At 45.1% G+C, this 26,798-nt stretch overlaps 3 protein-coding genes across 15 annotated transcripts in view; 1 reads left to right on the top strand and 2 right to left on the bottom strand.

The window, feature by feature from the left end:
• Positions 1-281: 281 nt before the first annotated feature.
• dlx5a (distal-less homeobox 5a) lies at positions 282-2,131 on the bottom strand. The gene is made up of 3 exons (XM_060043625.1): positions 1,609-2,131; positions 1,009-1,193; positions 282-803 (listed from the first exon to the last, which is right to left on the bottom strand). The coding sequence occupies exons 1-3, from the start codon at positions 1,964-1,966 to the stop codon at positions 486-488; spliced, it is 861 nt and encodes a 286-aa protein (XP_059899608.1). The 5' UTR covers positions 1,967-2,131; the 3' UTR covers positions 282-485.
• Positions 2,132-3,324: 1,193 nt separating this feature from the next.
• Positions 3,325-21,705, top strand: ago2 (argonaute RISC catalytic component 2). 4 transcript variants are annotated; one of them, XM_060043602.1, is made up of 20 exons: positions 3,325-3,610; positions 4,904-4,984; positions 5,640-5,820; positions 5,943-6,063; positions 6,217-6,398; positions 6,676-6,812; positions 6,941-7,075; positions 7,213-7,300; positions 7,427-7,574; positions 7,664-7,783; positions 7,912-8,049; positions 8,712-8,845; positions 9,632-9,816; positions 9,976-10,135; positions 10,359-10,449; positions 10,802-10,996; positions 11,201-11,335; positions 11,460-11,561; positions 11,779-11,978; positions 12,354-21,705. In XM_060043602.1, exons 1-20 carry the CDS (start codon positions 3,592-3,594, stop codon positions 12,460-12,462), a joined length of 2,661 nt encoding a protein of 886 aa, XP_059899585.1. In that variant the 5' UTR covers positions 3,325-3,591; the 3' UTR covers positions 12,463-21,705. The 4 variants fall into 4 exon arrangements, with proteins under 4 accessions (XP_059899585.1, XP_059899584.1, XP_059899588.1 ...); XM_060043601.1 differs by having other exon boundaries at positions 10,802-11,002; XM_060043605.1 differs by having other exon boundaries at positions 3,326-3,610; positions 7,912-8,034.
• The window catches only part of pals2b (protein associated with LIN7 2, MAGUK p55 family member b), a 23,789-nt gene continuing 17,141 nt past the window's right edge, over positions 20,151-26,798 (bottom strand). For all 10 annotated transcript variants that reach the window (XM_060043606.1, XM_060043609.1, XM_060043610.1 and 7 more), the window contains 7 exons: positions 26,715-26,798; positions 26,057-26,153; positions 25,437-25,505; positions 25,169-25,330; positions 24,812-25,014; positions 24,082-24,210; positions 20,151-23,594 (listed from right to left, as the gene is read on the bottom strand). The exon at positions 26,715-26,798 is cut by the window's right edge and continues 48 nt beyond it. In XM_060043606.1, coding sequence (XP_059899589.1) covers positions 23,418-23,594; positions 24,082-24,210; positions 24,812-25,014; positions 25,169-25,330; positions 25,437-25,505; positions 26,057-26,153; positions 26,715-26,798 — 921 coding nt within the window. In that variant the 3' untranslated portion in view covers positions 20,151-23,417. The remainder of the gene's footprint in view (positions 23,595-24,081; positions 24,211-24,811; positions 25,015-25,168; positions 25,331-25,436; positions 25,506-26,056; positions 26,154-26,714) is intronic.

Below are 26,798 nucleotides of genomic sequence, written 5' to 3'. Positions count from 1 at the left end.
CGTAAAAAAAAATCAATAAATCATTCACAATTTTGAAGTGACCTTTTGTAAAACAATAAACATGGCAGGCCTTTTTGTTTTTATTCATTGACTAATTGAATGTGCTCTCTAATCTACTCTTACTTTGAAACCGATTCAGAGTTATATTTATTCCTCAGATTCGTTGAAAGAGAATGAGATTTAATAACCACAATTATTGCCTCAGGCTTGTAAATCAATTCTTATTATGAAATTCAGTAAAAATTAATTGCGGTTTAAAATAACAAGAAACTACAACAATGTCATTACTAGCATACAGAATGTTTAATCCATTGTCCATTTAAAACGTTTAATAGTCTTCCAAAATGCAATAAATTACATGCACACATTTACACATTTTACACGTTTCCTCTATGACTGTAATCAAATACATTGCATATTCCTCTGAAAATTTAACATGAGTCCCATAGAAGGAAAAAAATAATATTTCAATGAACATCAGAAATTCAGTATAACGTCCCCGCTCCAAGAGCCAATGAGTGCTGTAATGAGTTGGGGGTCTGAAGATGAGAATTCATCGACCCACCGGCCGAAGACGTGTACCATGACCCGGCATTCTCCAAAAAGCTAGATGTCGTCGTGTTGATGTTCTGAAGCGGTAAATTGTGGGGCCTGGGGGCCACCTGTGTGTCCCAAACGGCCGGGGACTGTGGAGAGTTGCAGGCCATTGGGTCGCTTGAGCTGGGGCTGTGATCGGGGGGAAGCTCGCCGTTTTTCATGATCTTCTTCAGTTTCGATCTCTTATTCTGGAACCAAATTTTGACCTGCGGGCAAAAATGGAGAGATATAAAAATACAAAAGATGAATATTAAAAAGAGGAAAAACATTAAACATAGCCTCTGGGCTTATAATACACAATGTAGGGCCTATTTATTACAGGCCTTTACGCTCTGCACGGGTCGTGACAAATTAGTAAACATGAACAACGATTGCTAATACAATGGGATCCTCTTTTTATAGGGCGCGTACCTGTGTTTGTGTGAGACCCAGAGACGCCGCGAGCTCGGCTCTCTCGGGCAGCGCGAGGTACTGTGTGTTCTGGAACCTCCTCTGCAGCGCCGCGAGCTGGAAGCTCGAGTAGATGGTGCGCGGTTTTCGGACCTTCTTGGGCTTGCCGTTCACCATCCTCACCTCGGGCTCTGCGATTTCTTTTTCTGTAAAACAACATCATTATTATTATAGCGAGCGTATTGATAATAATGAGCCTCTTCGTTAAAATATAGCATTTATCGGTGGTAATAATTGTGTTTTATAGCCTATTGGCCGCAAACTATGACGAATTTGCATTTAGGCGCTGTGCAAAAAAAATATCCAAAGGCTTAGTTTCTCATTTAAATTCGAAAGAAATATGTCAACTGAAATAACACCGTTCTGTTACGGTGTCATCCATAACACATTGTTCAGAGTTTTATTGTTTGAAGCTTAACGAAACCAAATTAAGGCATCTCATATCAAATAAAGATAGGCCTACGGAATAATAGACGATTTGTTTCAATAGTAAAACAGGAGCGTTAGATCACGTTAAATTATAGCGACGTTAGACTATCTATAACAAAAACTGGACCGTACCTTGCGGGCTCGGCTGGGGCTGTACTCTGCTGTAAGTTCCGGCGTACTGGTGGTAGGCGGAGGTCGTGTAAGAGCTGTAATCGGGGTAGGCTTTCGCGGTATAATTTCCAGCGGATCCGTTGACGCCATGGTACTGGTACTGGTAGGCGTTCAGAGGCTTCCCGTACGAAGTCGAGTTGGGCGAACAATAGCCATGGGGAATTCCACTCGCAGGACTGTAGTAGCCAGAATCCGTGGCCGTGGACTCGGGTAAAGTAGGAGATTCCTGAGACGGGTGATGCATGGTGGAAAGTTGAAAAGAGCTTTGAAAATCTGAAGGCTTGACACTCGAAATCTTTCGGTCGAATACTCCAGTCATAGTTCGGAACCACCGCGTTGTTTTTACAAAAAAAGTAAGACAAGGCTGACTCCAAAAATATGTTTAAACCCCGATGCTTGAAAACTACACTGGCATTGTGATGGCTCTCACGCTGACGGGCTCTGTTGAAGACTGCAACCAGCCCCGCAGCAAAGACTTGGTTAAATCCTAAATTGCGCTCTTACGCACTGCGGGGAGGATCTGGTTCCATTGGCCGAGGCGCGCGCACACAACAGCAACACCCAGTTTGCCTATAGGGGGAAACTGCATGGCTATTGTCATGTTTTTTTCTTCTTCTCTCCTATCGATAAATAGTATATTAAACGTTATATAAAAGGCCAACATTATAATTCAGAATTGGATGACATACATGCGTAGTTTGTAGTAGCCTAGGCCCTGGTACAATAATAATAATATTATTAACTATTATTAGGTATAAATTCAATAATGCCATTTAAACCAAGAGCTATGCATCTCCCCCGAGACAATATTTTTCTTTATAAACATATGATTCATTTCTGCACAACAATTTATAGGTGCCCCATATGTAAGCAATCGCATCTTCAATAGGCCTACACAAAAACACAACACGAAGCCAATGTGCATATAACAGCAATTCTATCCCCAACCCATCTTATATGTTCTTATTGATAATTTATCCTTAAGTACTCTCAAGTATCCTGCATTTATATTTGATTGCATCTATCAGTGAATCAAGGCTATTGCAGAAATATCAATCAATCGAATCAATTTTTTTTCTCCAATGAAAAAAGATATGCCTGGAGGGCTTTTTACGGCTCATTCCCAAATGTCATATTCCATGGTAGAATAGCACCACCTGTCGTCCAAGAGAAATAATTACAGACGGTACAAAAGAGAGGAGGAAAGATTTGAAATTATATGCAAATTCATGAAATTAAAACCAATATACGCAAGCGAATCCACATTGATAAACGTTATTGTACATTTGGTTGATTCAATAAATGCTTTAATCGCATTATTTGTGAAATTACATTTTATTTAATACTTATTTATTTCATTGCAAGCGTTATGAATTGACGACGATAATCTAGGTCTTCATAGTATTATTTTATATAGGTACCATACAAATATGATGCAGGCTAAAATAATCCATAACTTTAATCACCCCGGAAATACTATGCCATTAGATAATTTCTTCATATAATCTTCTTCATGTGCTTTCGATTGGCTCTTGTTTACATGTCGTTGTTTTTCCGGTCGTCTTTAAGCGGGTGATAGATTTTCCTACACAGTGCAACAGCGCAGCGGGTTTTAATCACGAGCCCGGTCGCTAAGCGTTCAGCGCGCACACCGGAAATAGCGGGAGTTTACGTATGACGTCACACGCGCAGACAGCGAGTTTTTTTTCTCTCTCCGGCTCTCTGGTCTTGTGTGTTGGGGGGATGGGGCCGTGTCGAGGATGAGAAAGCTCTCGTGGTGCAATTTACTACTTGACTAAGAAACTGTGTGGGTTACCGGATTTGGTAACTTTAACTTTTTTTTTTTTACGTTTCTATCTTTCTACCACGTATGTGCTTCGGAGACGTGGGACAGGAATAGAGTGGATCATCCATACGTCCACGCCGTGCGCTTAACTCGACAAAATGTATTCCTCTCCTGGAGGTAAGTACTGCTGTTAGCTTTGGCTAGCCAATGTGGCTGTGTGAGGAAAAAAACTCTTCTGCCGACCTTCGATGTTCCCACCTGACTATCAAGTGAACCGTCGCCCACTCGGTGGGTTGTAGTTGTCAATGTGATCAGTTGTTTCTCGCCAGAACTCTGTTTTTTATGAGCACACCACACGTATAACGTAACAACTAACTAAAGTGTAGGCATTAGCATTCCCGCTTAGCTAGCATCTAAGCTAACAACAACATTATTGTACTAGTTAGCAGCGCCACATTCCCCCAAGTCGTCCTAGGATTGGTTTTCACCTATCAGTGTTTTTTAGTATGAAGTCGAACAGCGTCATGTCGGGTTGAATTGGATATCATCCATGAGTTTAGTCGGTAAGCTTGAAACGAGAAATAGTAAACGCTAGGTTATTCCTTTTAAGCTGCAGTCTGTCTGCATGCTATCGGATCACAATCCTAGCTAAATGTCGACCTGTTGGCTTAGTTACAGTTCGCCCAAGTCATTGACACCTTATTGCTCGCGGTATTGAGCAAAAAAACATTATTGACTAATTGTAATTGATGCTCAACTTTTATACGGAGGCTACAACTCGAAAGATCATTCATTGGTTGTGTTTTCTGTCCGAACATTTAATTGTAATCAACCACACGTTTAGGTCTGTTTGTATCAACCATCAATTATAGCCAACGCGTACGTCATTATACGATCTGAATGATGCTGTCAAAACCTCTTGTATTTAAAATGAATTAGTCATATGCAGATGGTGTGCGCCTTGCCTCTCTCATTGATAATTATGTTATATTTTGGCATTGGTTAAAAGAGAACTCATAGTTTATTGCTTATCTTATACCAAGAGAATGGGTGGGTCAGTAGACGTTCAACCAGGTCGCTCATCTGTTTACATGGATAAGAGGTTTGAAAGTTGCCATCGATGTCAACCGTGGCGTTTCGAGCTGATAAGGCACCCTTTAAATTAACGATAAAAGTACGCCTTTTACATGTCATGCTTTTTGTCTAGATAATAGCGAGTACTTGATAACGAGTTATTATTTTGAAATGACATATTTCAAAGAATTAAACAATTCATATTTATGTTGAATGCATGGTCCTTTTTGAAGAACATTCTGTGCAGTGCAATTAATTGCTACATTTACTTAAACAAAATATACATATATGTACAGAAAGTTGCAGTAAAGGTCAAAATGCATGTCTAATAGTTGATATACTAATGTGTTTTACTGTGTTTACTCCCTATCTTCTACAACCAACTCCTGTCTTTAGGAGGGTTTTCAGACGAACATGCTTCTTCTGTTTTACCTACAGAGATGGAAGAACCCCATTCCTCTGGGTCAATTGGCTCTGGTAAGCTATCTTCTACATTTGTGCTGTGTTGTAGAGTCTGTCTCACAATACCTCCCTTTAATATCTAAAAAGCCATTCATTAAGCTCTTCTTTCTTGAAGAGACTGGGTCAGTGGGTTATCCACATATTAGTTTATAAAGGCTATTGGAGAACAATACTAGTATTCAAATAAATGGTTTAGTATTTCAGAAATCTCCATTGCTGTTACTGGTCTTGGTGGGTGTTGGTCTATTTGAGTGCAAAGAGCTGCACTGCAAAGATAAGGTGCCAATGGGTGTGCGCCCAACCTGACCACATTGCAGTCCCTGCGTGACCCTTATCGGTTTAACACTGAATTGTTTGTTCAAACCGTGTACAGTCACTAGGCTTTTCTTGCTTTTGAACACATAACGGTTTTGGTTGATAACCATCTATTAAGATGGACGATGTGTTAACATGTGTTTTGTGTCAAGCTACTGTTAATTTTTTTTAAGATAAATTGTATGGTGATTTTCATGATAAAGCTCTTTTCCTGGTCTTCTCTGATCTACCTTTTTGAAGCAATTGGATTGTACATTGTTTGTGGTATTCCTCTTGCATCTTCCATTGTTCATTGCATTATATGCAGGTTAGTCACCTTATTGCTTCATTAACACGACCCTTATCCACCCCCCAGATCCCCCATCTCCCCCCATTCCAGAGTATGTATTCAAGCCCCCGTCGCGGCCAGACTTTGGTACCATGGGCAGGACAATCAAGCTCCAGGCCAACTTCTTTGAGATGGAAATCCCTAAACTGGAGGTGTACCATTACGACATTGACATCAAGCCCGAGAAGTGCCCCAGGAGGGTGAACCGGTACGCATACCTGCATATTATGACTGCCAACATGACTCTCTTGATCTAACGCTGGGTTAAAGTGAGGTCACTGCTGCTCGCTATGTAACGTAATGTAATGTAAATGTTTTTGTTTTTTCCAGTGATATTGTAGAGCACATGGTCCAGCACTTTAAAACCCAGATATTTGGGGACCGAAAGCCGGTGTACGATGGCAGAAAGAACCTCTATACCGCCATGCCCCTGCCCATCGGTAGAGAAAAAGTAAGTCCATTGGATGTCAGAGACTTGATTTGTTTAATTTAGAATAACCTGGCCAAACATCGTCCCTACACTTTTAATATCTACCAATTGCGTTTAGATCAAGACCCCCACCGCTATCCCCTTATCCCAATCTCATCCTGTCTGTCCTGTCAGGTGGAGCTCGAGGTGACCATTCCTGGCGAGGGGAAGGACCGCAGCTTCAAAGTGGCCATCAAATGGGTCTCCATCGTGAGTCTGCAAGCTCTCCACGAGGCGCTGACAGGACGGCTGCCCAACATCCCCTTCGAGACCATCCAGGCCCTGGATGTGGTCATGAGACACCTGCCCTCCATGAGGTGAGCCCGGTCCTAGGTTTACGCAGGCGAGAGTTCCTCTAAAGGTTTATTTGCTGGTGTTTCATTCACTAAGCGGTGTGAAAACAGACTGCACACCAACCCCTAACTAGTGCTGGATGTAGTCCCCTGTTGTGGCTTCCAGTCTCTTGTCAGAGATGAGGTGTCGCCTGGCCCTTAAAGCCTCTGACCATCTCTCCCTATTAACACCTCTCCTTTAATGACTCACCAAATGTAAATTAACTTTTGTCCTCCATCCCTACCCCTTTTCGAACCCCAGGTACACTCCCGTGGGCCGCTCCTTCTTCACCCCCTCAGAAGGCTGCTCCAACCCCCTCGGTGGTGGCAGAGAGGTGTGGTTCGGCTTCCACCAGTCCGTCAGGCCTTCTCTCTGGAAGATGATGCTTAATATCGATGGTATGTTTTTGTTTTGTTAACTCCCACTGGATGTGTCGTTCCTGTCTGGGTCGCAATGTGTTTGAACTTGTGGATGCTGGCGAGAATTGGTGTTCAGCTTCTTTGCACTTGTGTGTTTTTTGCAACAGTCTCTGCCACGGCATTCTACAAAGCCCAGCCTGTAATAGAGTTCATGTGCGAAGTGTTGGACTTCAAGAGCATCGAAGAGCAACAGAAGCCACTCACAGATTCCCAGAGGGTGAAATTCACCAAGGAAATCAAAGGTAACAATAGTTTTTTTTTTCTCTTCCAATAACGCTTGTGCTCTACGCCAGAGCCTTGGTGGGGGGAGGCCTCTAGCTGTGTTTCTGTATGGACGGTGTAACCCCTCTTAATACCAGAGCGTTACCCTGTCCAACAGGTCTGAAGGTGGAGATCACCCACTGTGGGCAGATGAAGAGGAAGTACAGAGTGTGCAACGTGACCAGAAGACCAGCCAGCCACCAGACGTAAGCCTTTTTTACGCCTTCAATGGACTAGCCTTTGACATGAGATGTTGAGGCATGTTCCCAGACACGGAATCAGCCCTAATTTGAATCTCACCTGGTCACGTGTCGTCATCATCCCCCCGGCAGGTTCCCCCTGCAGCAGGAGAACGGCCAAACCATCGAGTGCACCGTAGCACAGTACTTCAAAGACAAATACAAGCTCATCCTGAGGTACCCCCACCTGCCCTGCCTCCAGGTGGGACAGGAACAGAAGCACACCTACCTTCCTCTAGAGGTATGAACCCAGCGGCCTTCTCGCACACTATCACACCATCACCAACGTGAAGCGGGTGGAGGCTGACGTGGCGCTGTGCTTCCGTCCAGGTGTGTAACATAGTGGCAGGGCAGCGCTGCATCAAGAAGCTGACGGACAATCAGACCTCCACTATGATCCGCGCCACCGCCCGGTCGGCGCCGGACCGGCAGGACGAGATCAGCAAGCTGGTGGGTCGACGTAGGCCGACGGGTCGTCTGTCTCAGTGTTCACAGACGTACGGTGTTCAGAGCCTTGGGTCTTGTGTCCCCTGGTTCACGGTGACTCACCTCCCCCCCTCGGTCTCGGCCCTCCGCAGATGAGGAGTGCCAACTTCAACGCGGACCCGTACGTGCGGGAGTTCGGAGTGATGGTGAGGGACGAGATGACGGAGGTGAACGGCCGCGTCCTCCAGGCGCCCTCCATTCTGTATGGAGGCAGGGTAAGTGACTCCAAGGTGACTTTCTCTCAGTTTTCTCTAGTAGTTTCAGTTCTCGTTTGTTTGTCCTTTGTCTGGTCCACGGTATTGAATAAGTTGAATTGCAGTATTGTTATGCTAGTCCTCCTACTTGTTTTTGGTAGTGGTGTCTTCTTAGGGATAATTCTAGAGTTCTGCTTGATCATTATATGATTTTTTGGCTTTGAATAATGACACCACACCTTTCAATTTAGTTTGTCTGGCTGATTGCAGCCCCCCAATTTGGGGAATTTTGTTTGCTGCTTTAAAGTCTACTCAAATTTGTGTTCTGTAGTTGTGTTTAAAATATACCATCAATTGATTTGTTTGATAGCATTGTGGAAACCAGAAATGTGCATGCTTTTGAATGTCATTTCGTATTGTACTAATATTTGAATTACCTACCTAATTTTTGGCTTAAGCACTTATTATCATTTGTTCATTACAAATGGATCACAGTATTGTAGTGCATATTATGATAAGAGGCTAAAGTTCAGCTAGCCTTCTTCATTTGTTTTGCTAATTTTGCTCTTATCTTACTACTGTCTAAATGCTATTAAATGATTGGAACCGGAAAATATAATGCCTAATATTGGTCAAGGAAGCCAATATTTCTACGGTGTTTCATCAGTAACTAAATCAGCCTGGCACTTCTCTTTCAGAACAAAGCAATAGCGACACCAATCCAGGGAGTCTGGGACATGAGGAACAAGCAGTTCCACACAGGCATAGAGATCAAAGTGTGGGCCATCGCCTGCTTTGCCCCCCAGAGGCAGTGCACTGAACTCCTGCTGAAGTAAGCCACCCGGAGCCACACAGTGCGCCTGTTCCCCTGCATGAGGGAATGGAGTTCCCCTAGTGTGTGTGACACATCCAGAGTACTCGTTGAAGGGCTGTTCCCTGAAGGCCTGGTAGCCGAGTTTTAAGTCTTGGAAGGAATTTATGTCTTTGTGCCATGTCATAAATCATTTTGTTAGAACTCAAAGACAGCTTATCTTCTACATTTAGATGCCTCGCCCTAGAATCTAGTGTTTTTTTTCTCCACGTTGAACGGAAGCTATTGAATATCTTTTGACTGTAAATGGAGTTTTGTCTGTCAGACTTCAGCCCGTGGGCGCATGTCACACAATCCCTGACGTAAGCGGTCCAAGTCTCCTGCTCAAGCCTTGCTTAGTCTGACCACCCAGACACCAGATAACTTCTGAAGTGTTTAGCACTCATTGATGAGATTTACAAAATCACACTACAATATACGTCACCATATTTGGACTTGAGCACATGCCTGACCGGGGGCGATAGAAGACACTAAAGAATGTTTTGCTCAAAATGATTGGGAATTTAGGACTGTGGCAAATGCTCTAGGCCACGTGTCTTAAAGTACACCATCTGTTGTCTGAACCTCTCCACTGAAAACCAACTCACTTGAATAGTTAAATATGCCATCCTGTGACTACATCTTTGTGCCTTTCGATGCTTAAGGCCCAAGTCCTTTTAGGCCTTAACACATCCCCTCTGAAACGTTTGACCACAAAGTGAATCAGTTGGTGGGCTTCCGCTTCCTAACCACGCGTGTCTGTCCCAGAGCCTTTACCGACCAGCTGAGGAAGATCTCTCGAGACGCGGGCATGCCCATCCAGGGCCAGCCCTGCTTCTGCAAGTACGCTCAGGGAGCGGACAGCGTGGAGCCCATGTTCAAGCACCTCAAATACACCTACCAGGGCCTGCAGCTGGTGGTCGTCATCCTCCCCGGGAAGACCCCCGTCTACGGTGAGCCTCTTTTATCCTTTTTTACCGGGCTCAACGGCGCTCTCAGAAGAACATCCCCCCCCTGTGTGATCGACGTCACGATGAGTAGTGACCGCCGCTGTCCAGGACGCTCACCCCCCCCCCCCCCCCCCCCCCTTTGTCTTTCTGTCTGAATCGCAGCCGAGGTGAAGCGCGTGGGGGACACGGTGCTGGGCATGGCCACTCAGTGTGTCCAGGTGAAGAACGTGCAGAAGACCACCCCCCAGACCCTCTCCAACCTCTGCCTGAAGATCAACGTCAAGCTGGGCGGGGTCAACAACATCCTGCTGCCCCAGGGCCGGTAAGTGGGGGCCCGTACTCTTCACAACATAACCGGAGTCTGAACGGGCTTCGTTGACCAAGCATGCTTTGGGTTTGACGGCCACCAATGTTAAAAAAACAAGAAGACCTGAATGTATAAATGCATGAGTAGCACGGATGTTTGTTCCCTTCCGTGTTGTGTGTGGGCACATAGCAGGCTCTAATGCCCCTGTGTTTGCCCCTCCGTGTCCCCCTCTCTGAAGGCCTCTGGTGTTCCAGCAGCCAGTCATCTTCCTCGGCGCTGACGTCACCCACCCCCCCGCTGGGGACGGGAAGAAGCCCTCCATCGCTGCAGTACGTACCACCTCCAGTTGAAATAAAAACGTATCGCTGCCTGCGTCTAGATCTGAAATCACTCTTCATACTGAGCCCATATCACAGACTAGAGATGTTGGAAACGGTATAGCTTGGAGTCCAGGTCACAAACTGCTTTTGGTATGTCTGAACCACTGACATTACCAAGTCAGGTAGCGAGTTACCACAATTTAGCAAAAAAGGGCCATGATAACTTTACTAGTCATCTCTACTCTGGTCTTTAAGAACACGCAGCTAGTCTCATCTACACACTAATATGCTAAAAGCGATGCACCAGTGGGTAGACCAGTAAAGGGCTCATCTCTCTCTCTCTCTCTCTCTGTGGTGGCAGGTGGTGGGCAGCATGGACGCCCACCCGAGCCGCTACTGCGCCACGGTGCGTGTCCAGCAGCACCGGCAGGACATCATCCAGGACCTGGCCACCATGGTGCGCGAGCTGCTCATCCAGTTCTACAAGTCCACGCGCTTCAAGCCCACGCGCATCATCTACTACCGCGACGGCATCTCCGAGGGCCAGTTCAACCAGGTGGCTGTCAGTCACGTTTCTATGGCAACCGCATCCCCTTCTCCCGTCAGACAAACCCCTCACATACATTTGATAGTTTTACCGCAACACACATTTTGTTCTTTTGCTACTACTAGTGTACTGATCCATAATACGCTTTCAAAATACGCACCGATCTCGGCGTGTGTCCTGACCTGACCGCACGTCTCTCACCGCTGCTCACAGGTCCTGCAGCACGAGCTGCTGGCCATCCGCGAGGCCTGCATCAAGCTGGAGAAGGACTACCAGCCCGGCATCACCTTCGTGGTGGTCCAGAAGAGGCACCACACCAGGCTCTTCTGCACGGACCGGAACGAGCGGGTCAGTTGTGGGCACCCCCCCCCCCCACCCTCCATCAAAAGTGAAATGACCTGATATGCAGTCTGAGGGAACACCTTTGTTCATGTGTATTTGATTTCTGTTGTCTTTTCTCGTTCCCCATCAGGTCGGAAAGAGCGGCAACATCCCTGCGGGCACCACAGTGGACACCAAAATCACCCACCCCTCAGAGTTTGACTTCTACCTGTGCAGTCACGCCGGCATACAGGTAGGACAGGCGAGCAGCCGGTTATGACTGACTAGTACGCAGGTGGGGCGCCCACTCACAATCGCAGAGTGCTTGGCTTTAAGAGGGTGCAACTAAAGAGGCTACAGTGCCATCGAGGCATGTCACGGAGAGGGGGTCCTCTGTTTTAAAACCCTGCTGCTACTCCTTCCTCCGGGAAAACTCAAGTCGAACGGTTCTCCGTATTCCGTCTCTGCAGGGCACCAGCAGGCCCTCCCACTACCACGTGCTGTGGGACGACAACCATTTCACCTCGGACGAGCTGCAGGTGCTCACCTACCAGCTGTGCCACACCTACGTGCGCTGCACCCGCTCGGTCTCCATCCCGGCACCGGCCTACTACGCCCACCTGGTGGCCTTCCGTGCACGCTACCACCTGGTGGACAAGGAGCACGACAGGTAGGGACGAACACTGTTGCACACGTCGCCTGGAGCGCCGTGCGTTTAGATTGTCCATTAGAAGATGACGCTTTTTCTCAGTAAAAGGATGGGCTGCTATGATCCCAGATGAAAAGTTCTGGGTTTGAATCCTAATATCTCTCGCCTACCTATAGACCTCTTTTCGGCAACATTTGAGCTTTACGGCTGCTTCTTAAGGATTACAGTGCAAGTTGCTTTAGTCTCAAAGCCTCTGCTAAATGATAGTTTGAACAAAAGGACTGCGCTGGTATGTCCTCACGGTACCGTTTCCTGATCTGAATTCAGTGAAGTCTTTTGTTTAGACGACTGCATTGTTGTAATGGCTCCATGGTTATGTCCCCCCCCCCCCTATAGTGCTGAGGGCAGCCACACGTCGGGCCAGAGCAACGGCCGGGACCAGCAGGCCCTGGCCAAGGCGGTGCAGATCCACCAGGACACCCTGCGCACCATGTACTTTGCCTGAAGGCCCGTCCGGCGCTGCACATGGGTGAGGTCATCGCTTCCTGTCCCGCCGTCGGCGGGGGGGCGTCCGCACAGGGGAGCTCCGCGGTAGCCCTCCGATCCTTGAGGGATGTCGCTTGTCTCCGACATTACTTTTTATTTTTTATTTATGCTTCACGTACGCGACCTCCTCCTCCCTTCTTTCTCTTCCTCGTGCTCTCTCTCTCCATCTTTTAAACACAAACAACAAAAGTCGCCACTATGAGACTGGGCTAATGAGGTCTTCTGCAGTACCAATGTGGAGGTCGCCCCTGTTTACTAACCAGGCAAGCGTTCAGTGTGTATTTGTACATTTTTGGCGGCGTGAGTTGACCCTGTCTAACGCAAAAGGCAGATATAGTTCTACACCGTTAGAAGAAGAAACTACAGACGACTCGTCGTCCCTTCGAGTGGTCCGAAGACCAACGCCACGCCTTTTTATTCCTTTTTTCTCTCTCCTTTGTTTGGTTTTCCACCCACTTTTCCATGCTTTATTCTAATCAATGTGGGACTTGGTGTCTCAAAAGATGGATCAATCCTAAACATTCTCTGTTATATATTATTATTATTATTTATCAATCAATCAAAGCATCATGCACTGACCAAAACGGAGACTTAAATCGGGACAGAAGCTCTTAACACATTGTGACTTGCATTGCATCTTTTAAATCTTATTTTCTTCTCCACACGGGGGGACGGTGTATAGAGAAGTGTCCTTTCTTAGACTGCCATATTTAATACCGTTATGAGTTACATTCACAATCATCGGGGGAACGTCCTGTCTTCAACACTGGCGAACTAAACGCATCTTTGAAAATCCTAATCTGGTGCAAACCTAAAGAATTGTATAAAGCCCCATTACACTAACCTGCTTTATCTCCAAAGAGGGCTTTAAATATCGCCACAAGGAAAGCGAATGGATTATTTTCCCATCATCCTGTTTTTTCTGTTTTTTAACGGGAATACGTCGGAGTCCATGATATTAATCTGATTCACAAATGCTGCCAAGTATATCGACATTTGGGACTGGCTCCCAGCATGGACTCTTGACTTTTTAATGGGTTCTGAGCCCGGATGATGTGAGATGACACGATGAAGACATCAATGTTGAGGTGGGGAGTAAAAAAATAATAAATATGAAATCTTGAGTGAACAACCCCCCCTCTACCCAACCACCCCATCCTCTGTTCAGAACTCTGTGTTTTTTCGTTTTAATATTTACGTGCGTGTAGATGACTCACATTTTGTAGCTGTTTTTTGTTTTGTTATTTAGTTGTCGTCGTATACTTTTTGTTTCTTTGTTTCCCCTGTCATGACGTTTGAAGCACAGGGTTGATATTTTTGTCATGTAGGGGGGAATACGCAACAAGACCTGCAGGATTTGTTTTAATGCTGGGGCTTTAAGAGAAAGGGATGGGTATGTGTTCGGGGCAAAGATTTGTTTGGCTTATTAAGGTCCACGTTTTTCACCGAGCATAGAGGATGTGTGATTTAAGCTTTTCAACGCAACAACCGCTATGCTTGTACAGTCTATTTTGGATAAGCTTAGGAGGGGAGGGAGAAATTATTAATTTCCTTTTTTTTTTTCTTTTTTTTTTTTAATGGCTGTCTTGTATTTGGTCTGAATCCACATTGTATATTTCTATACAAATACCCTACATTTAAATAATCTATTGCCTTTCTGAAATTGTTCAAGTGAACTCCCCTGGGTTACGGATTACCCTATTTTGATTTGATGTTTTTATCCTCCCTGCCATGTTCTTGCCCGAAAGTTACACTGACAAAAGTTAATTTAGTCTTTTATCGGATGGGGAATAATCTATATTGTCTTACTATGCATCTTTTTAACGAAGCGATTTAGATGGGGTGGGGGGATATTTTTCAGCATTTTAGGTCATTTAAAGAGGTAGCTAATGGAGCCTTTTATTTCAGTTTGTTTTTAGCCAGTCTAATTCCGTAGCGTTTCTCAGTGCTTACCAGTATCGTCATGCCGTTGTCATGGTGTGACACGTTTTTTTTGTCTGTGTTGGTATCGTTGTCGATTTTTATAGCACGGAAATTGGGTATATCTTTTTTTTTTTTTTTATATCATACAATCTTTCTTAGCCAAATAAGATTAACTTGTATATGGTAAATACTCGAAAGAAAAAAATAATGGAAGCACAAAAGAACATATTGTTTCTGGGTGCTAGTTGCTTTCACTGTAAAAGCCACCTTATATAATATATCCTCAGTGGACCTATCCAGGAGGCTTTTAATAGGCCAGATTGATGGTTTAAAGAATGCATCTTCATGAACTTCTCCCCCTGCCCCCTCTAAAGACCCCCACCTCTTGGCCGGGGGGGGGGGGGGGTCAACCTATTCTCTGTACTATACCTAGAAATCCGACTGACTGTGTTTGTGGGGCATTCTGAAAAGAAAAAAAAATCATGTACTTGATATTTACTGTTATGATGTCAATATTGTTCTTCGGTGCTGGTCTCACGACGTGTACAAAATAATTTGGATGCACTTTTGGCTAGCAGAACGCTGGTATGGTATTGAGCGCTTGACAAATGCGCGTCTGCTGTGCTGGGTGGCAGTGGGCGAGAGCCGACGTTCCATGTTGACACTGGTGTAATTGTGTGGAAATGGCCGTGTGTCCTACCTCTTGTTACCTGTTTAATGCTAATGGTAACATCACACCACTGGCCATTTCCTCACAATTACCCCCCTGCTATCTACCAAATTGGCTTTTTTTTTTTCTTCGCGTCTCACATCGATTCTCAAGGTTCAAGTTCGTTGCTCGCATGATCGCAAAGGAAGTGCTATTTTGGGGAGACGGAATGGTCAAGAAAAAAAAAAAATGGATACTGAGCATTGCTGTATGACCAAATGATCTAGACTTTTGTTTATATATTTGTAGCGTTTTCCATATTTTTGTTTTGTTTCAAAACCTTTTTGATATTCTCCAGTGGTCAACACAGTAACATTTTGAATCGTATTCGTTGATCAAAGGCCAAGCTCAGTGCTGCAAAATCACAATATCACTGCATGAACTATTTAGAGAAGTTGGTGATTCCGTCGTGTTGCCTAGGGAACCGTTCTTTTGGCAGTTGCCCTGTGTCGTCACCACTAGTAAATTATAGGGCAGGACTTGGAGAAAGTAGCACAATGAGAGTGGCAAAATAAATGCAGGACACCTAAGAATGCCATAATGGCCTCGTACAGATGCATTTTGCTGCAGAGCATTTTAATCTCCTACATTTGTATGAATGTGATTTGCATTTTCTTTTGCCCCCCAAACTCATTAGTGGGATTTAGCCGGACAGCTTTCTTAAATTGTGCAGATTGTATTTTTGTCATGGCGACAGCAAAGTCTGCCAATGGTTCTGCTCATCGAAGCCTGAATGGTTGTTCTTCTGAATGCTGGTCTTTGGCCACAAGGCTCGATATTTGATTTAGCAAATGTTTATTATTTTCGTCATGCTCCTCAAAGAGGACACCCTGACATTCTCAATCTTGGTATGCACTTCTTTTGTATTGCCGAAAAACACGTTCCTTATTCGTCTCCCAGGATGGTGTCCATTGGTAACAATGGTAACTAAAAGCATTTCATCCAGAAGTGACCCCAAACTGCCATCTTCAGCATCCCCACTGTGGGAGTACCAGCGTTCATCAGAAGTCTTACTAAAATTCTAGATATCAGAGTATCGCTCTAATGAGATTGGGTTGGTACATATTACAACTTCCATGTTTTACATTTAACAGCACCTTAGAATAACAGAACTGAAAAAAATAGAAAATAAAAACGTTGACATTTTTGCACTAAACCGAGAAATGACATTTTTTACGGTGTGGCATAGTAAGAGCTCAGAGTTGAATCCGATTGCAGTCTAGCAGCACCTCTTTAATTGGTTAAAAGCCCGCAGTTGGTTGTACATGGAAAAATAAGTTGGTTGTCCTTCACAGAAGTGAAAAGGTGTGTCTTGTTCTGTTGGACTTATTCTCACAAGGCAGTTCAGGTTAAATCTGGCTTAACTTGTGCTCCGACGGGCAAGTGAGAGAAGAGCATTTACAGAGAGGAGTTTAGATGGTACATGGTGTAAAAGATGGTATACAAGACAAGCAAGCAGCCACTAGTTACCAGAGTGTAACAAGCCGCTATAGAGTTGGGGACCTCCTTACAGGGGGTTATGGTTTGTAGGGTGGCTGATTCTAACATCCATTGGCCCCAACATCAGCCTCTGCTGTACTACAGTCTATCTAGCCAGGCAGCCTTGGTGGCCCAGTACCTAGCCCACTTCTTTGAACATGTCTGAATGCCTTGAATGCTCCGACGCTGTCTTTTGTTCATTGTGTATATCCATGTTGAGTGGAAGAAAGCTCTTTATGCAAAACATGGCCTCTATATAAACGGAAATAAACTGACGGGTATTGGAAGGTGGTTCCTCTGACTTTCACATTTGTTGCCACACTGCTTGTTTTTAAGTTGCAATGCCAAAGCAAGTTCGTTGAAAAGTGATGTGGATGAAATGGTGTTGCAAAAGAAAACGAAAGACTGCAAGGTGCATGAAAAAAAAAAACTTGTGCTTTCATTAAACAGCATTATGTCAGGTAGGGGTGGTTGTATATCAATAATTTTGTGAAACCATATTTTTATATCTTCAATGTTTCAATATATTCAGTCATTGTGAGCCAAATTTGTAATATTTTATTCAACAAAGGAACAGCAGCCATATGGAGCTCTTCTGGTTAAAAAAGCACACTGGCTCGGCCAACTATGTAATTGTAAAAGAGTGGTGTGTTTTTTTTAGGCATAACAAGCTTTTGAATCTTGGCAACATCTGAAATTAGTATCTTAACGAAATCATGTCATACTTTATTTATTTTTGTTCACCTTCACCAACTCGAGACAAGCTCTCATTCTGCAGACTCGCGCGGTCCACTCGTATCATTGGCTGGAGGACAAAAGGACCAGGGTTCAGACGTGGTGCGCTCCAGCCCCACGTGTGCCCGGGGCATAATGTAGTCCCACCTGACAGGTGCCTCATTCTGGGGCTCATTCGGCCCCCCTGATTTAAATGGCTCTTCACTCGATGCAAATATGACATGCATATGCGGCGTGCTTGTTTATCTTGGTGCCTGGAAACAAATGGGAACACTAGGAAAGGCATTCATTTCACACTCGACAGGCAAGCAGGAGGGTCTCTTTGACGTGGTTCAGAAATTCAATGTATTCACCTTTCAATGTGTGATGGACCCAGATGTGTCGCCCTGTGTTAACAATGAGGGCCGTATTCTCAGTTTGGTTTGGGTGATGTGTTTCATAGATGCGTCGTTTTTTTTATAGCTGTACAAATGTATTGAGTTGTTTGGGTGGTGTTGTATATTTGGCCAGGTCTGAACTGGCATTTAGTGTTTCTATGCTCCAACCATGCTTTTTAATCCACTGGCATTCGAAGCTAACTCATGGATCCACCATTATCAGTAAAAGCCTCAACGTTACTTGATGAAAGTCGTCATTATCCAAAGCCTGGCTCTAAGCACTGTAGCTTTATATTATGCCTGGAATCTCCGCTCCGGAATTATACATCTCATCCATCGGTTCTCCCATCTCTAAAATATCTTAAATATAAACCAAGAGAAATCCTTTTGTGAAATTCAAGTTTATTTTCGTAGCGAAACATGAATGTAATTGGAAGCCTGTGCGTGTAAAATGGTGCAGTGTCCAATTAGGACATTTGCTACCTGTATTTAAATGTTATGCACATCCTTTTCCTTAGCAACCAAACCATTTTTCTATTGATAACTGTCAAGTTATTAAGCTAGAGTTTCACTTTTTAGCAATGGCAATGTTATAGATTTCAATATGGATCTCGTGGAATCGTATGACGCGCATTCGTTTTAGTACAATTTCTGTCGGATGTAAAGGTGGCTTAAAGCTTTTAATTTGTAGTTCTTCAGTACTAGTCAGAGCGTCACAGGGTGATCTTGTTTTCTTATACTCATGCTTGCGTGTGGTGCTATAACGTGTGTGTGTGTGTGTGTGTGTTATATAATTGTTGGCACTATAGTGCAATATTTTCTATGCCTTTCCATGTAGTCTTTGATCTGATTTTCTCAAACGTTTATATTTTTTGCTAGTTTGTCCCTTTATTAATGTCATCAAAGTCCTTTTTCCAGATGATGCTCACTGGAGCATTCATTCGCTTGCAAATGCATGGAGTAGCCAGCAGCAGTCAGTCCCCTAGCTGTTCCTTCTTGTACCAAATTCTCTCCTGGGTTGACTAGGCCCTCTGTTTCACCTGACCGGGAGGCCAAAACCATGTTGCTACCCTTAGTCCAGCCTCAGCTTCACAGCCGTAATGTCGTCTTTTTCTTAATATATATTATCAATCAAACTTTTCTTTGTATTAAACAAACCACAAGCATTCTGCCGGGTAATCCCCCAAAGTTGTTAATTTGATGTTGAAAGTGTCTGCTAGCTCCAATACTAAAAAGGCTGCGATGGTGCTCTGCCTTCCTGCTGACATGGAGGCTGATAGGCTTCTGATTCATAACGACCGGGCTCTTAACCAATCCCCCACGTGTACACGACTACCTCAGCACTGTGTCCGGTGCGAGCCGCGCTACAGCTCCCTGGTTCATGTCCCCTTTTGGTTTTTAACCCAACGCTAGGGACCAAAATCCCGAGACGCTGATATCATACACATTTCTTGCCCTGTTTTCCCCCTACTTTGGTGTTTCGACCCGAGACGGAATCCAGCAACGTCCCTCGACCGCCCGGCTGTCTCCAATGAGCTGCTCACGTGGGTAGCTTGGAGGAGCAAAGGATCCGCTCTGAACGTGGCCCTCCTATTTCTTTCATAAACACTAGTCAAAAGAGCACACTATTGCTAGCTTTGGCTCGCAATGAGCCAGCGGGCTGCAGTCTCCACGCTGATCCAATGTTAAATGTGCCACTTGGGGATTTGATTGGTGCTGCAACAGAGCGCGTGGTGGTCAATGTTCACTCTACGGCTGTTGGCGTTTTGGAACTTGTTAATGTTATGGCACGACAAGCTAGTGGATTATCATGGGCAAGACATTTACATTTTGAGATGCAGGATTATTGAGGGTGATATTCTACTTTGACGAATTATTGGAGCAGCCCAACTTGAGTTGCTGTTGAGCACCTGTCTAAAACACTTGTCTAAGCCGGTTCATCAGGCAGTCTTTCCGGACCATGTCTGGTCTCCAGGTCGTCTATGACGCTGGCTGTCTCTGGAGGACAGGTTAGATCTTTATGTCTGTTTGTCACCACTTTGTGGTCCGTAGTTGTGCTCGTTTCATTGGATAGAGCCACTCCAGATGTAGTTTAAACAAGTTACCAAGTGCTGCAATAACGACCAACTCTCCCTTGTATTTAGTAAATCTTTCACCCAAGTAATTGAACTATAACACAAAATGGCCAAATGTTACACCGTTTTGATAGGGTTATCAGATGTATTTTTGCATGTAACAAAGGGAATATATGAATTTATATATACACAAATGAACTTGCTTTGCATTGTAGTGACATTGTGACTTCAAAGGAAAAGGTACACAGACAAGACTTTGTGGCAAATTATGTTATCAGTTTTGTGTGTTTTGAGCCAGAATATCGTGTGTGTGTGTGTGTGTGTGTGTGTGTGTGTGTGTGACTGGCTCCCGGCTCCCTTGAGTTTCAGTTGGGGGTCGCCCCCGCGTTAGACTGACTGAACCCAGCTGCAAGGCTTGCCTACATGAGTTCACATCCTTACCCATCATTGCGCCACCTTGAGTGTAGATGCTGCAGAGAATGATCAGTATTCACGTTTTGCACTTTCAAAGCGATCTCAAAAGGAAAAAATACAAAACACAAAAAAAATGCCCATTTGAGGTCGGGCAGAGAGTAACAGAACTGACGAGGTATTTTATTCCTTCAGTAGGAATAATGAGGAATAACGACTTCGAAGAGCTTTTCCAAAAAACACAAGGTAAAGATGTATATCTATCTATATATTGATGAAGTACCTCATATGCCTGATATATGCTGCGTTGACTTTTTTTTCTTTATCATACTTCATATTGTTCAATACGACTATTATACTTTTTGCTTGGAGGTTTGAAGGTCACATGGCACTGTGCATGTTTTTAACTATTCAAAGGTGAGCTCTGGCACGTTGTCCGGGCAAAAATGTCCACCCATCATTTTCCTCATCAAGACACGCGCATGATCTTCATGTTCCTCGGTTGTGGTTCTACCAACCCCCCACCCCACCGTCATTTTTATGTTGGGTTTCCCATCTGCATGAGTTGAGCATATGCTGATCCCAAGTCCAGGCTCTACCTTAAGGCTTTCTGTGGCCAGGCTGGGGTTAGACTGGACTGTTATCTCGGGTATTGCCGCAGAAAAGGCTTTATCTGCTCTTCCTATCCCCCTGCTCGGGTGGTCTTAAAACGGCCGCTGCTTCCCACCTGACTGTTGTCCTGTTATCGTCAAGGGCATTTGGCCTTAGGGACACAAAGTATGTATTTCAGTTACACCTCCGTACTGTAGTACTTGGTTTTCTTTTAATTATGTCTAAAGAATAATTGCCCAGGGTTCAACGTTGCATCTTGGGATGAGATCCTTCCTTTTATTCAGCCTCATTTTTTTTTTCTCAAATCTTTTAATCGATCATCCCAAAAACTGACAATCATCAGCAATTTTCTTTCATTTTCTTGTCAATCATAGTGATCCCCTCTCAGTTACACATCCCAGACTCCAGGACACTCCGGCCTCCGGCCCCTCCCTTCATGTCGAATTGTTCCTCTAAATACTGCCATTGTAAGAAATGATAAGCAATGTGACCAAAGTCTTGGCACAAAACAAAAGCAACACACAAGTCTCCTGCTCAGTGGTTGTGTGAACTCAAACCTCCCGCCATTCATGTCATTGAGTCTCCTCCTTATTTAACCACAACATGCCAAAACATGCAGTCATTCCTGCTCACGGTGAGGGTCCTTCAGTCTGTTCTGACCCACGGCTTTGCTTCTTCTTCTTGTTCCTGTCATAGCACACATGTAAGCTTTGATTTCTATATTGCATTTCCTTTTTTATTGTTTTGTTTGTTAACACCTATGACTACAAACGCAATCTATGCTCTAAACCCTGTTAGGACATAATGTGAATACTTATCACTAAATATACTTAGTTTTGGCTTGACTGTAAGTTGCGTTAATAAAAATGTTGAAAAGTTTCTCCATTGGTCCACGGTGTCCTGCTTTATTTCCCCTCCAGGTAAGAGGAATGGAATATATTCACCAGTATTATCAAGGAGTGTGGTGCGTCTTAAGTACTATCGTTTTAAGTGTTAACATCATTGGTAATTCCCTGGCTTTGGATATTTAATATAAAAGGTATGATGAAATGCACAGGGAATCTAAATTAACTACGAGCCGCCTCATGAAAATGGACTAGAACAAAGCAAAGTTTGGGTTTCCAACACAAGAGATGAGTTTGAAAAGACATGGTGGGTATTTGTGCCCAGACAAGTGCTTACATGTAGCTGCTAGTACTATCGTACAATGTTCCTTCATTTCCAAGGTGAATCTTGATCCTTCACAAGATTTTTTTCAAAACTAACCAAGGCAACCACTCAATGTCCTGACATGGGTTTATTTGAAAACTGTAAAAAGAAAAGAAAAAAAGAACCATAATGGAAATTAAAAGTTTGCAATAACATGTATCTTAGCACAAAGGTTTAAGCCTTATTTATTGATCATTTGACAGCTTTCTGCTTGGACCAAACGGCTGTACCCATTAGCTGTAGTACTCTTGACTTAAGTAATATTGACACTGAATAAAACAATTTTGTTAGCAGAAGGTCAACAATATTCTTCTCAAATGTGTTGTATCTAAAAATGTTTTTACAGGTGAGTGATTTCCCGCACGTCGGACCAAAGGGAAAATTCCAGTTTTTCAAGTGAGCAACTGAGGAGGGGAGATGACTTTCACTGAGCCTAGACTCGTAGTCTAATGGACCGGCCTCTGTAGAGAACCGTAGGGAGAAGACACAGAGATGGGCACGTTTGATACGAACAAAAACAAAAGGTAAACCATTAAAACGGCGATTAAGATCTGGAGATGAATTCATGATCAGCTAAAACAAAGACGAGGGTAACAAAACGTTTAAGACAAACACAGTGTTTGATCATTAAGTAGCACATTATAAACCATATTGTGTAATTCAAAGTCCAGTTAGATACAGTGCTATGGCCGTTAATCAGTGCTATAGGTGAAAAGGGCAGCTATGAAAAACATCGACGCTACGCATACTGCTTCGACAACAGGGCAATGATGTTGCATTGATTGATAGTTGGGATGACAGTCTGCTTAGCTGGGGCTTGTGTTTGTTCTGGAGCTGATAGGACGTGGACCCCTCTTTCTGGGTGGGTCTGGAAAACTAGCCTCCACATCTGAGCACAAGGGCAGTACAAATCCCAACACGACATCAATAAATTATAAAAACCGTAGCCAAAGTATTTTGCCAGTTTTAGTTAGTTTTTTTTAGTTTTGTTTTGTTTATCATTCTACAGCGGTTGAAGTAGAACGATCTTTCCTATAAAGTTACAAACACTAAAATAAATAATCACTCTTTTCCCTTTGAGTTTTTTCTTTCGTTTTTTTTTGCGTAGAAAATACCGCTGTGGGCGGGCGCGGCTGGGCGGAGGGGCTAGGCTACACAGGACTAGGATTGATTGCATAAATATCCGATCCACTGACCGAAGATCCCACCACCACCTCCACCCCTACCAACACCTGTCTCACCCCTGTCCCACCCCCCCACCCGATCTTTGTGGGCACACTTCATCCTCGCTCACGCACACACAGTCCCATAGTGCTTGGGCGGCGGGGGGGGGGTTCTGTACGGGGACCAGGATGGCAGGATCCCAGGGGCCCGGGCCGGGGCCTCAGTAGACCCAGTTGACGGGGACCCACTGGGCCTCGGAGCACAGTTTGTCCACGGCCCCCTGCAGCGTCTCGAAGGCCTTGTCCAGGTTGTCGTTGACGATGGTCAGGTCAAAGTAGTGGTTGTAGGCCCGCTGGATCCGGGCCGACTCGTCCACCGTCTTCCTCAGGTCCACGTCCTGGGGAGGAGGGGGAACACAGACACGTACCATTTAGATGAAGGGAGACATTTGTTATACATTTTTTATCAGTCTAAGCCCCGCAAGGTGTAAACCTAGAATAAGAGAGCAGGTAATAGTGTGTGTGTGTGTGTGTGTGTGTGTGTGTGTGTGTGTGTGTGTGTGCGCGCGCTTTTGTCATGAGCAAACCCAAGTAGAGATACTTGAGGGACATCTTTGTTTGCGGCAGCAAATTAAAGTCAATAACAGGATTATACATGGTAATTTCTCGGGCCATGATGGCAATTCCGAAATCATCAAACCTTACCGATACTCTAGTGTTTCATAATATAGTACCGGTCACCAATTAGGACTCCCTTGTGTGTGGGTGTGGGTAATTGAGAACAAGTGAGATTGCCTGTTGAGTGTGGAGAGCATCACAGAGTATGCATTGAAATGAAGATTAATGATAAGGTGTGTGTGTGTTGAACACATGTGGCGGACGGACCGTGAGCTGCTTGGTGGTGATGCCGGCGTCCACCACGGCCTTGTGCATGGCCTTCAGCGTGTCGAACTCTGGGGCGGCGATGAACACCACGTAGGGCATGAACTCTGCCGTCTTCAGCACCTTCAGCGCCTGCGGAGGTCAGGGCTGGGGACGTCATTGAACGAAGTGCACCACCGCCATGTTGACTTCCATACCAACCAAACCCTTCTTGTTATCGGCATGTTTTAAAACATCTATGCATCGCTAAAACACACATTTAGTGATGCATTGGTTCAGGACACTGCTTCCAACTTTGCAGATTTGTCTTCTTTGATGTTAAAGGGGTGATATTTTGCCAACAGGTGTTGATAAAGTGTGATAAACCATTACAAGCCGTTTTAAAATATGCCCTTTCCCTTGATTTAGTGGGAGTGTCCCACACAGGAAAAGGCAGGTCTTCAAACAGCTTGTGATCACACTTGGTGCATTAATATCACACCTTTACCCCTCCTTAACACTCCTTAACCCCAAACAACATTCCAGCTCCACTGCGGCCGCATGGAGGAATGGTATACAGTTTCGTTAGTCAGAGCCTGTCTAACTTGACTGAACCGACTTCTTTACAAAATGTGAAGCAGTGCAGGCTGGGAGTTTTCATATACTCTGTGGTGTTCTATGGCCTGACTGCTCGTGCACTGGCTCCACGGTCCCGCCGGTGGTCCTACCGGTGGGTGCACTGGGGGACCCCTACCTGGGGGTTGACGTCCAGGATGCAGGTGCGGCCGGTGTCCACCACCTGGTGGATGGAGTCGATCTTGGTGCCATACAGGTTGCCGTCGTACTCGCCGTGCTCCAGGAAGCGGCCCGCCTTCACGTCCGTCTCCATCTCCTGCCGCGTGGTGAAGTGGTACGAGTTGCCGTCCAGCTCGTCGTCACGGGGACGCCGCGACGTGACTGGACGAGGAGAGGAGGTTTTTTTAAGTCTTGCATTCTCTTTTTTTTATGGAGATTATATACCATATTCTCATAGGACATTTTAGATCTAAACTATTAAAAAAAGGGGGGGAAAAAGACATAGGTCAAAGGTTACAGAGGTCAAGTGCCTTACAGGGTATGGTGCAGCCGAAGCGCTCTGGCGTCAGGACAACCAATCGGTTCTTCAGGCTCCGCCGGCCCACCCCCTGAGCTCCAATCAGAACCAGAGTCTTCCTCTGGAAGGGCGGCATCTTGGCCATCTCCTCGTAGATCTGCAGCTCGTGCCTGTCAAACTCTGGCCAATGGAAGATGTTGTAGCGAAATGGTCAACCAATCAGAGCTGGACAGTCTCTTGAGCCGGTCAACCAATGAGAGAGTGAGAATGAATGACTCCTCCTCACCTGCGTTCTTAGCTGTGAGGTACATCATCTTTTTCTTTTTTTTCCCAGAAATCGTTCCACACAGGATACCTGAAAGACAACACAACCAGCTGTACAATACTGTGTTGTGGATTCGTGTTTGCAGTTACACCAGTAGACCACACGGGGGCAGCCTCTGCCCTTTTTTCCCCCAGAGTTAGGGAATCAAAATTGGTCAGATGTGCTTTGAACATCAAGAACATTCCCAATCTTTCATATGATCTCTCTCTCTCTCTCTCTCTCTGTGTGTGAAAGTCGATTTTTCCTCCTCTACAGACCCCTGTTTTTTCCCTTTCATCTCAACAGGTTACTGTCTCGTTTATCCATCACAATCAGTGTTGATCTGTGTTAATCTGTGTTGTCTCTCTGCCATCTGTCCCTCTGTCTCTCTTCCTATCGCTCAGTCTCTCTCTCTCGCTCTTCCTCCCTCTAGCCAATAACAATTGCGATGGAAGCCAGAGATTCTCACAAAGTTAATGCATTCTCCCGCCTATATCTCTCTCTTCAGCCGTTGCCTGGGACAACCCTAGCGTTGTCTCGGCCTGTATATCACAAACAGCAGAGGACGTTTCACTTGAAGCCAGTGTGAGCAGACAGGCTACCTGATCCCTCAAAGTCCCTGGGTACGAAGGCCTTCCTCTTCTCCTCCAGGAACTGGCTGGGGATCAGCCCGGTGGCGCCGCCTTCCACCTGGCACGCCTGGCGACAAACACACACACACACACACACGGCACACGGGGCATGAGTGGAAGGAGCCAGGCAGACTGACGGTCGGGCGAGGCTCGTATACACAGGGTGTGATGGAGTGGAGAGAGGGAGAGGGGGAGAGAGGTTCAGGGAGTTCAGATTAGTGGCAGGATGTTTAAACTGTGCGGGCCAACGGATTCAGGGCTGAGTCTGCTTTAGTTAAAGACAACACAGCGGGGAGGGTAGAGAAGGGATTTCAAGAACAAAAAAGACACGGCGATCCATCCAGGAGAGGCTTCTGATCTCGTGCGCTGGTCTGTGATTGGCCCAGGACTACATTACATTACATATACGTATACAACACACACACACAACTTGTATTTTGTCAAACACAACAGGAAGGACACAGGAAGGACAGTGTGTCATGGGGTCACAGAGAGGCAGTTCAAAGAATTGCTTTACAAGAGCCAATGAGGGAAAGTGGGAGGGGCTTAGGTCCCCAGTACAACGAAATGTGCCGCAGCGCCATTGGTTAAGACCGGGGTGTGTGTGTGTGTGTGTGACCTGTCTCACCTGCCACCAGTTGGGGTCCTCTCTGTTGACGATCTGCAGGACGTCCCCCCTCTTGAAGCACACGCCCGCCTCCCGGCAAGGGAT

Source organism: Gadus macrocephalus, chromosome 22, assembly GCF_031168955.1.
Source record: "Gadus macrocephalus chromosome 22, ASM3116895v1".
Lineage (NCBI taxonomy): Eukaryota > Metazoa > Chordata > Actinopteri > Gadiformes > Gadidae > Gadus > Gadus macrocephalus.
This window is presented reverse-complemented; position numbering and strand designations above follow the sequence as displayed.

Excerpts from the sequence above, each read along its gene's own strand:
- dlx5a (XM_060043625.1), bottom strand. The coding sequence starts at position 1,966 with ATGACTGGAGTATTCGACCGAAAGATTTCGAGTGTCAAGCCTTCAGAT. Across the intron at positions 1,194-1,608 it reads GCCCCAGCCGAGCCCGCAAG|AAAAAGAAATCGCAGAGCCC; the intron begins GTACGGTCCAGT and ends GTTGTTTTACAG. Across the intron at positions 804-1,008 it reads TGGGTCTCACACAAACACAG|GTCAAAATTTGGTTCCAGAA; the intron begins GTACGCGCCCTA and ends TTTTGCCCGCAG.
- ago2 (XM_060043601.1), top strand. Across the intron at positions 4,985-5,639 it reads CTCTGGGTCAATTGGCTCTG|ATCCCCCATCTCCCCCCATT; the intron begins GTAAGCTATCTT and ends TCCACCCCCCAG. Across the intron at positions 7,575-7,663 it reads ACACCTACCTTCCTCTAGAG|GTGTGTAACATAGTGGCAGG; the intron begins GTATGAACCCAG and ends GCTTCCGTCCAG.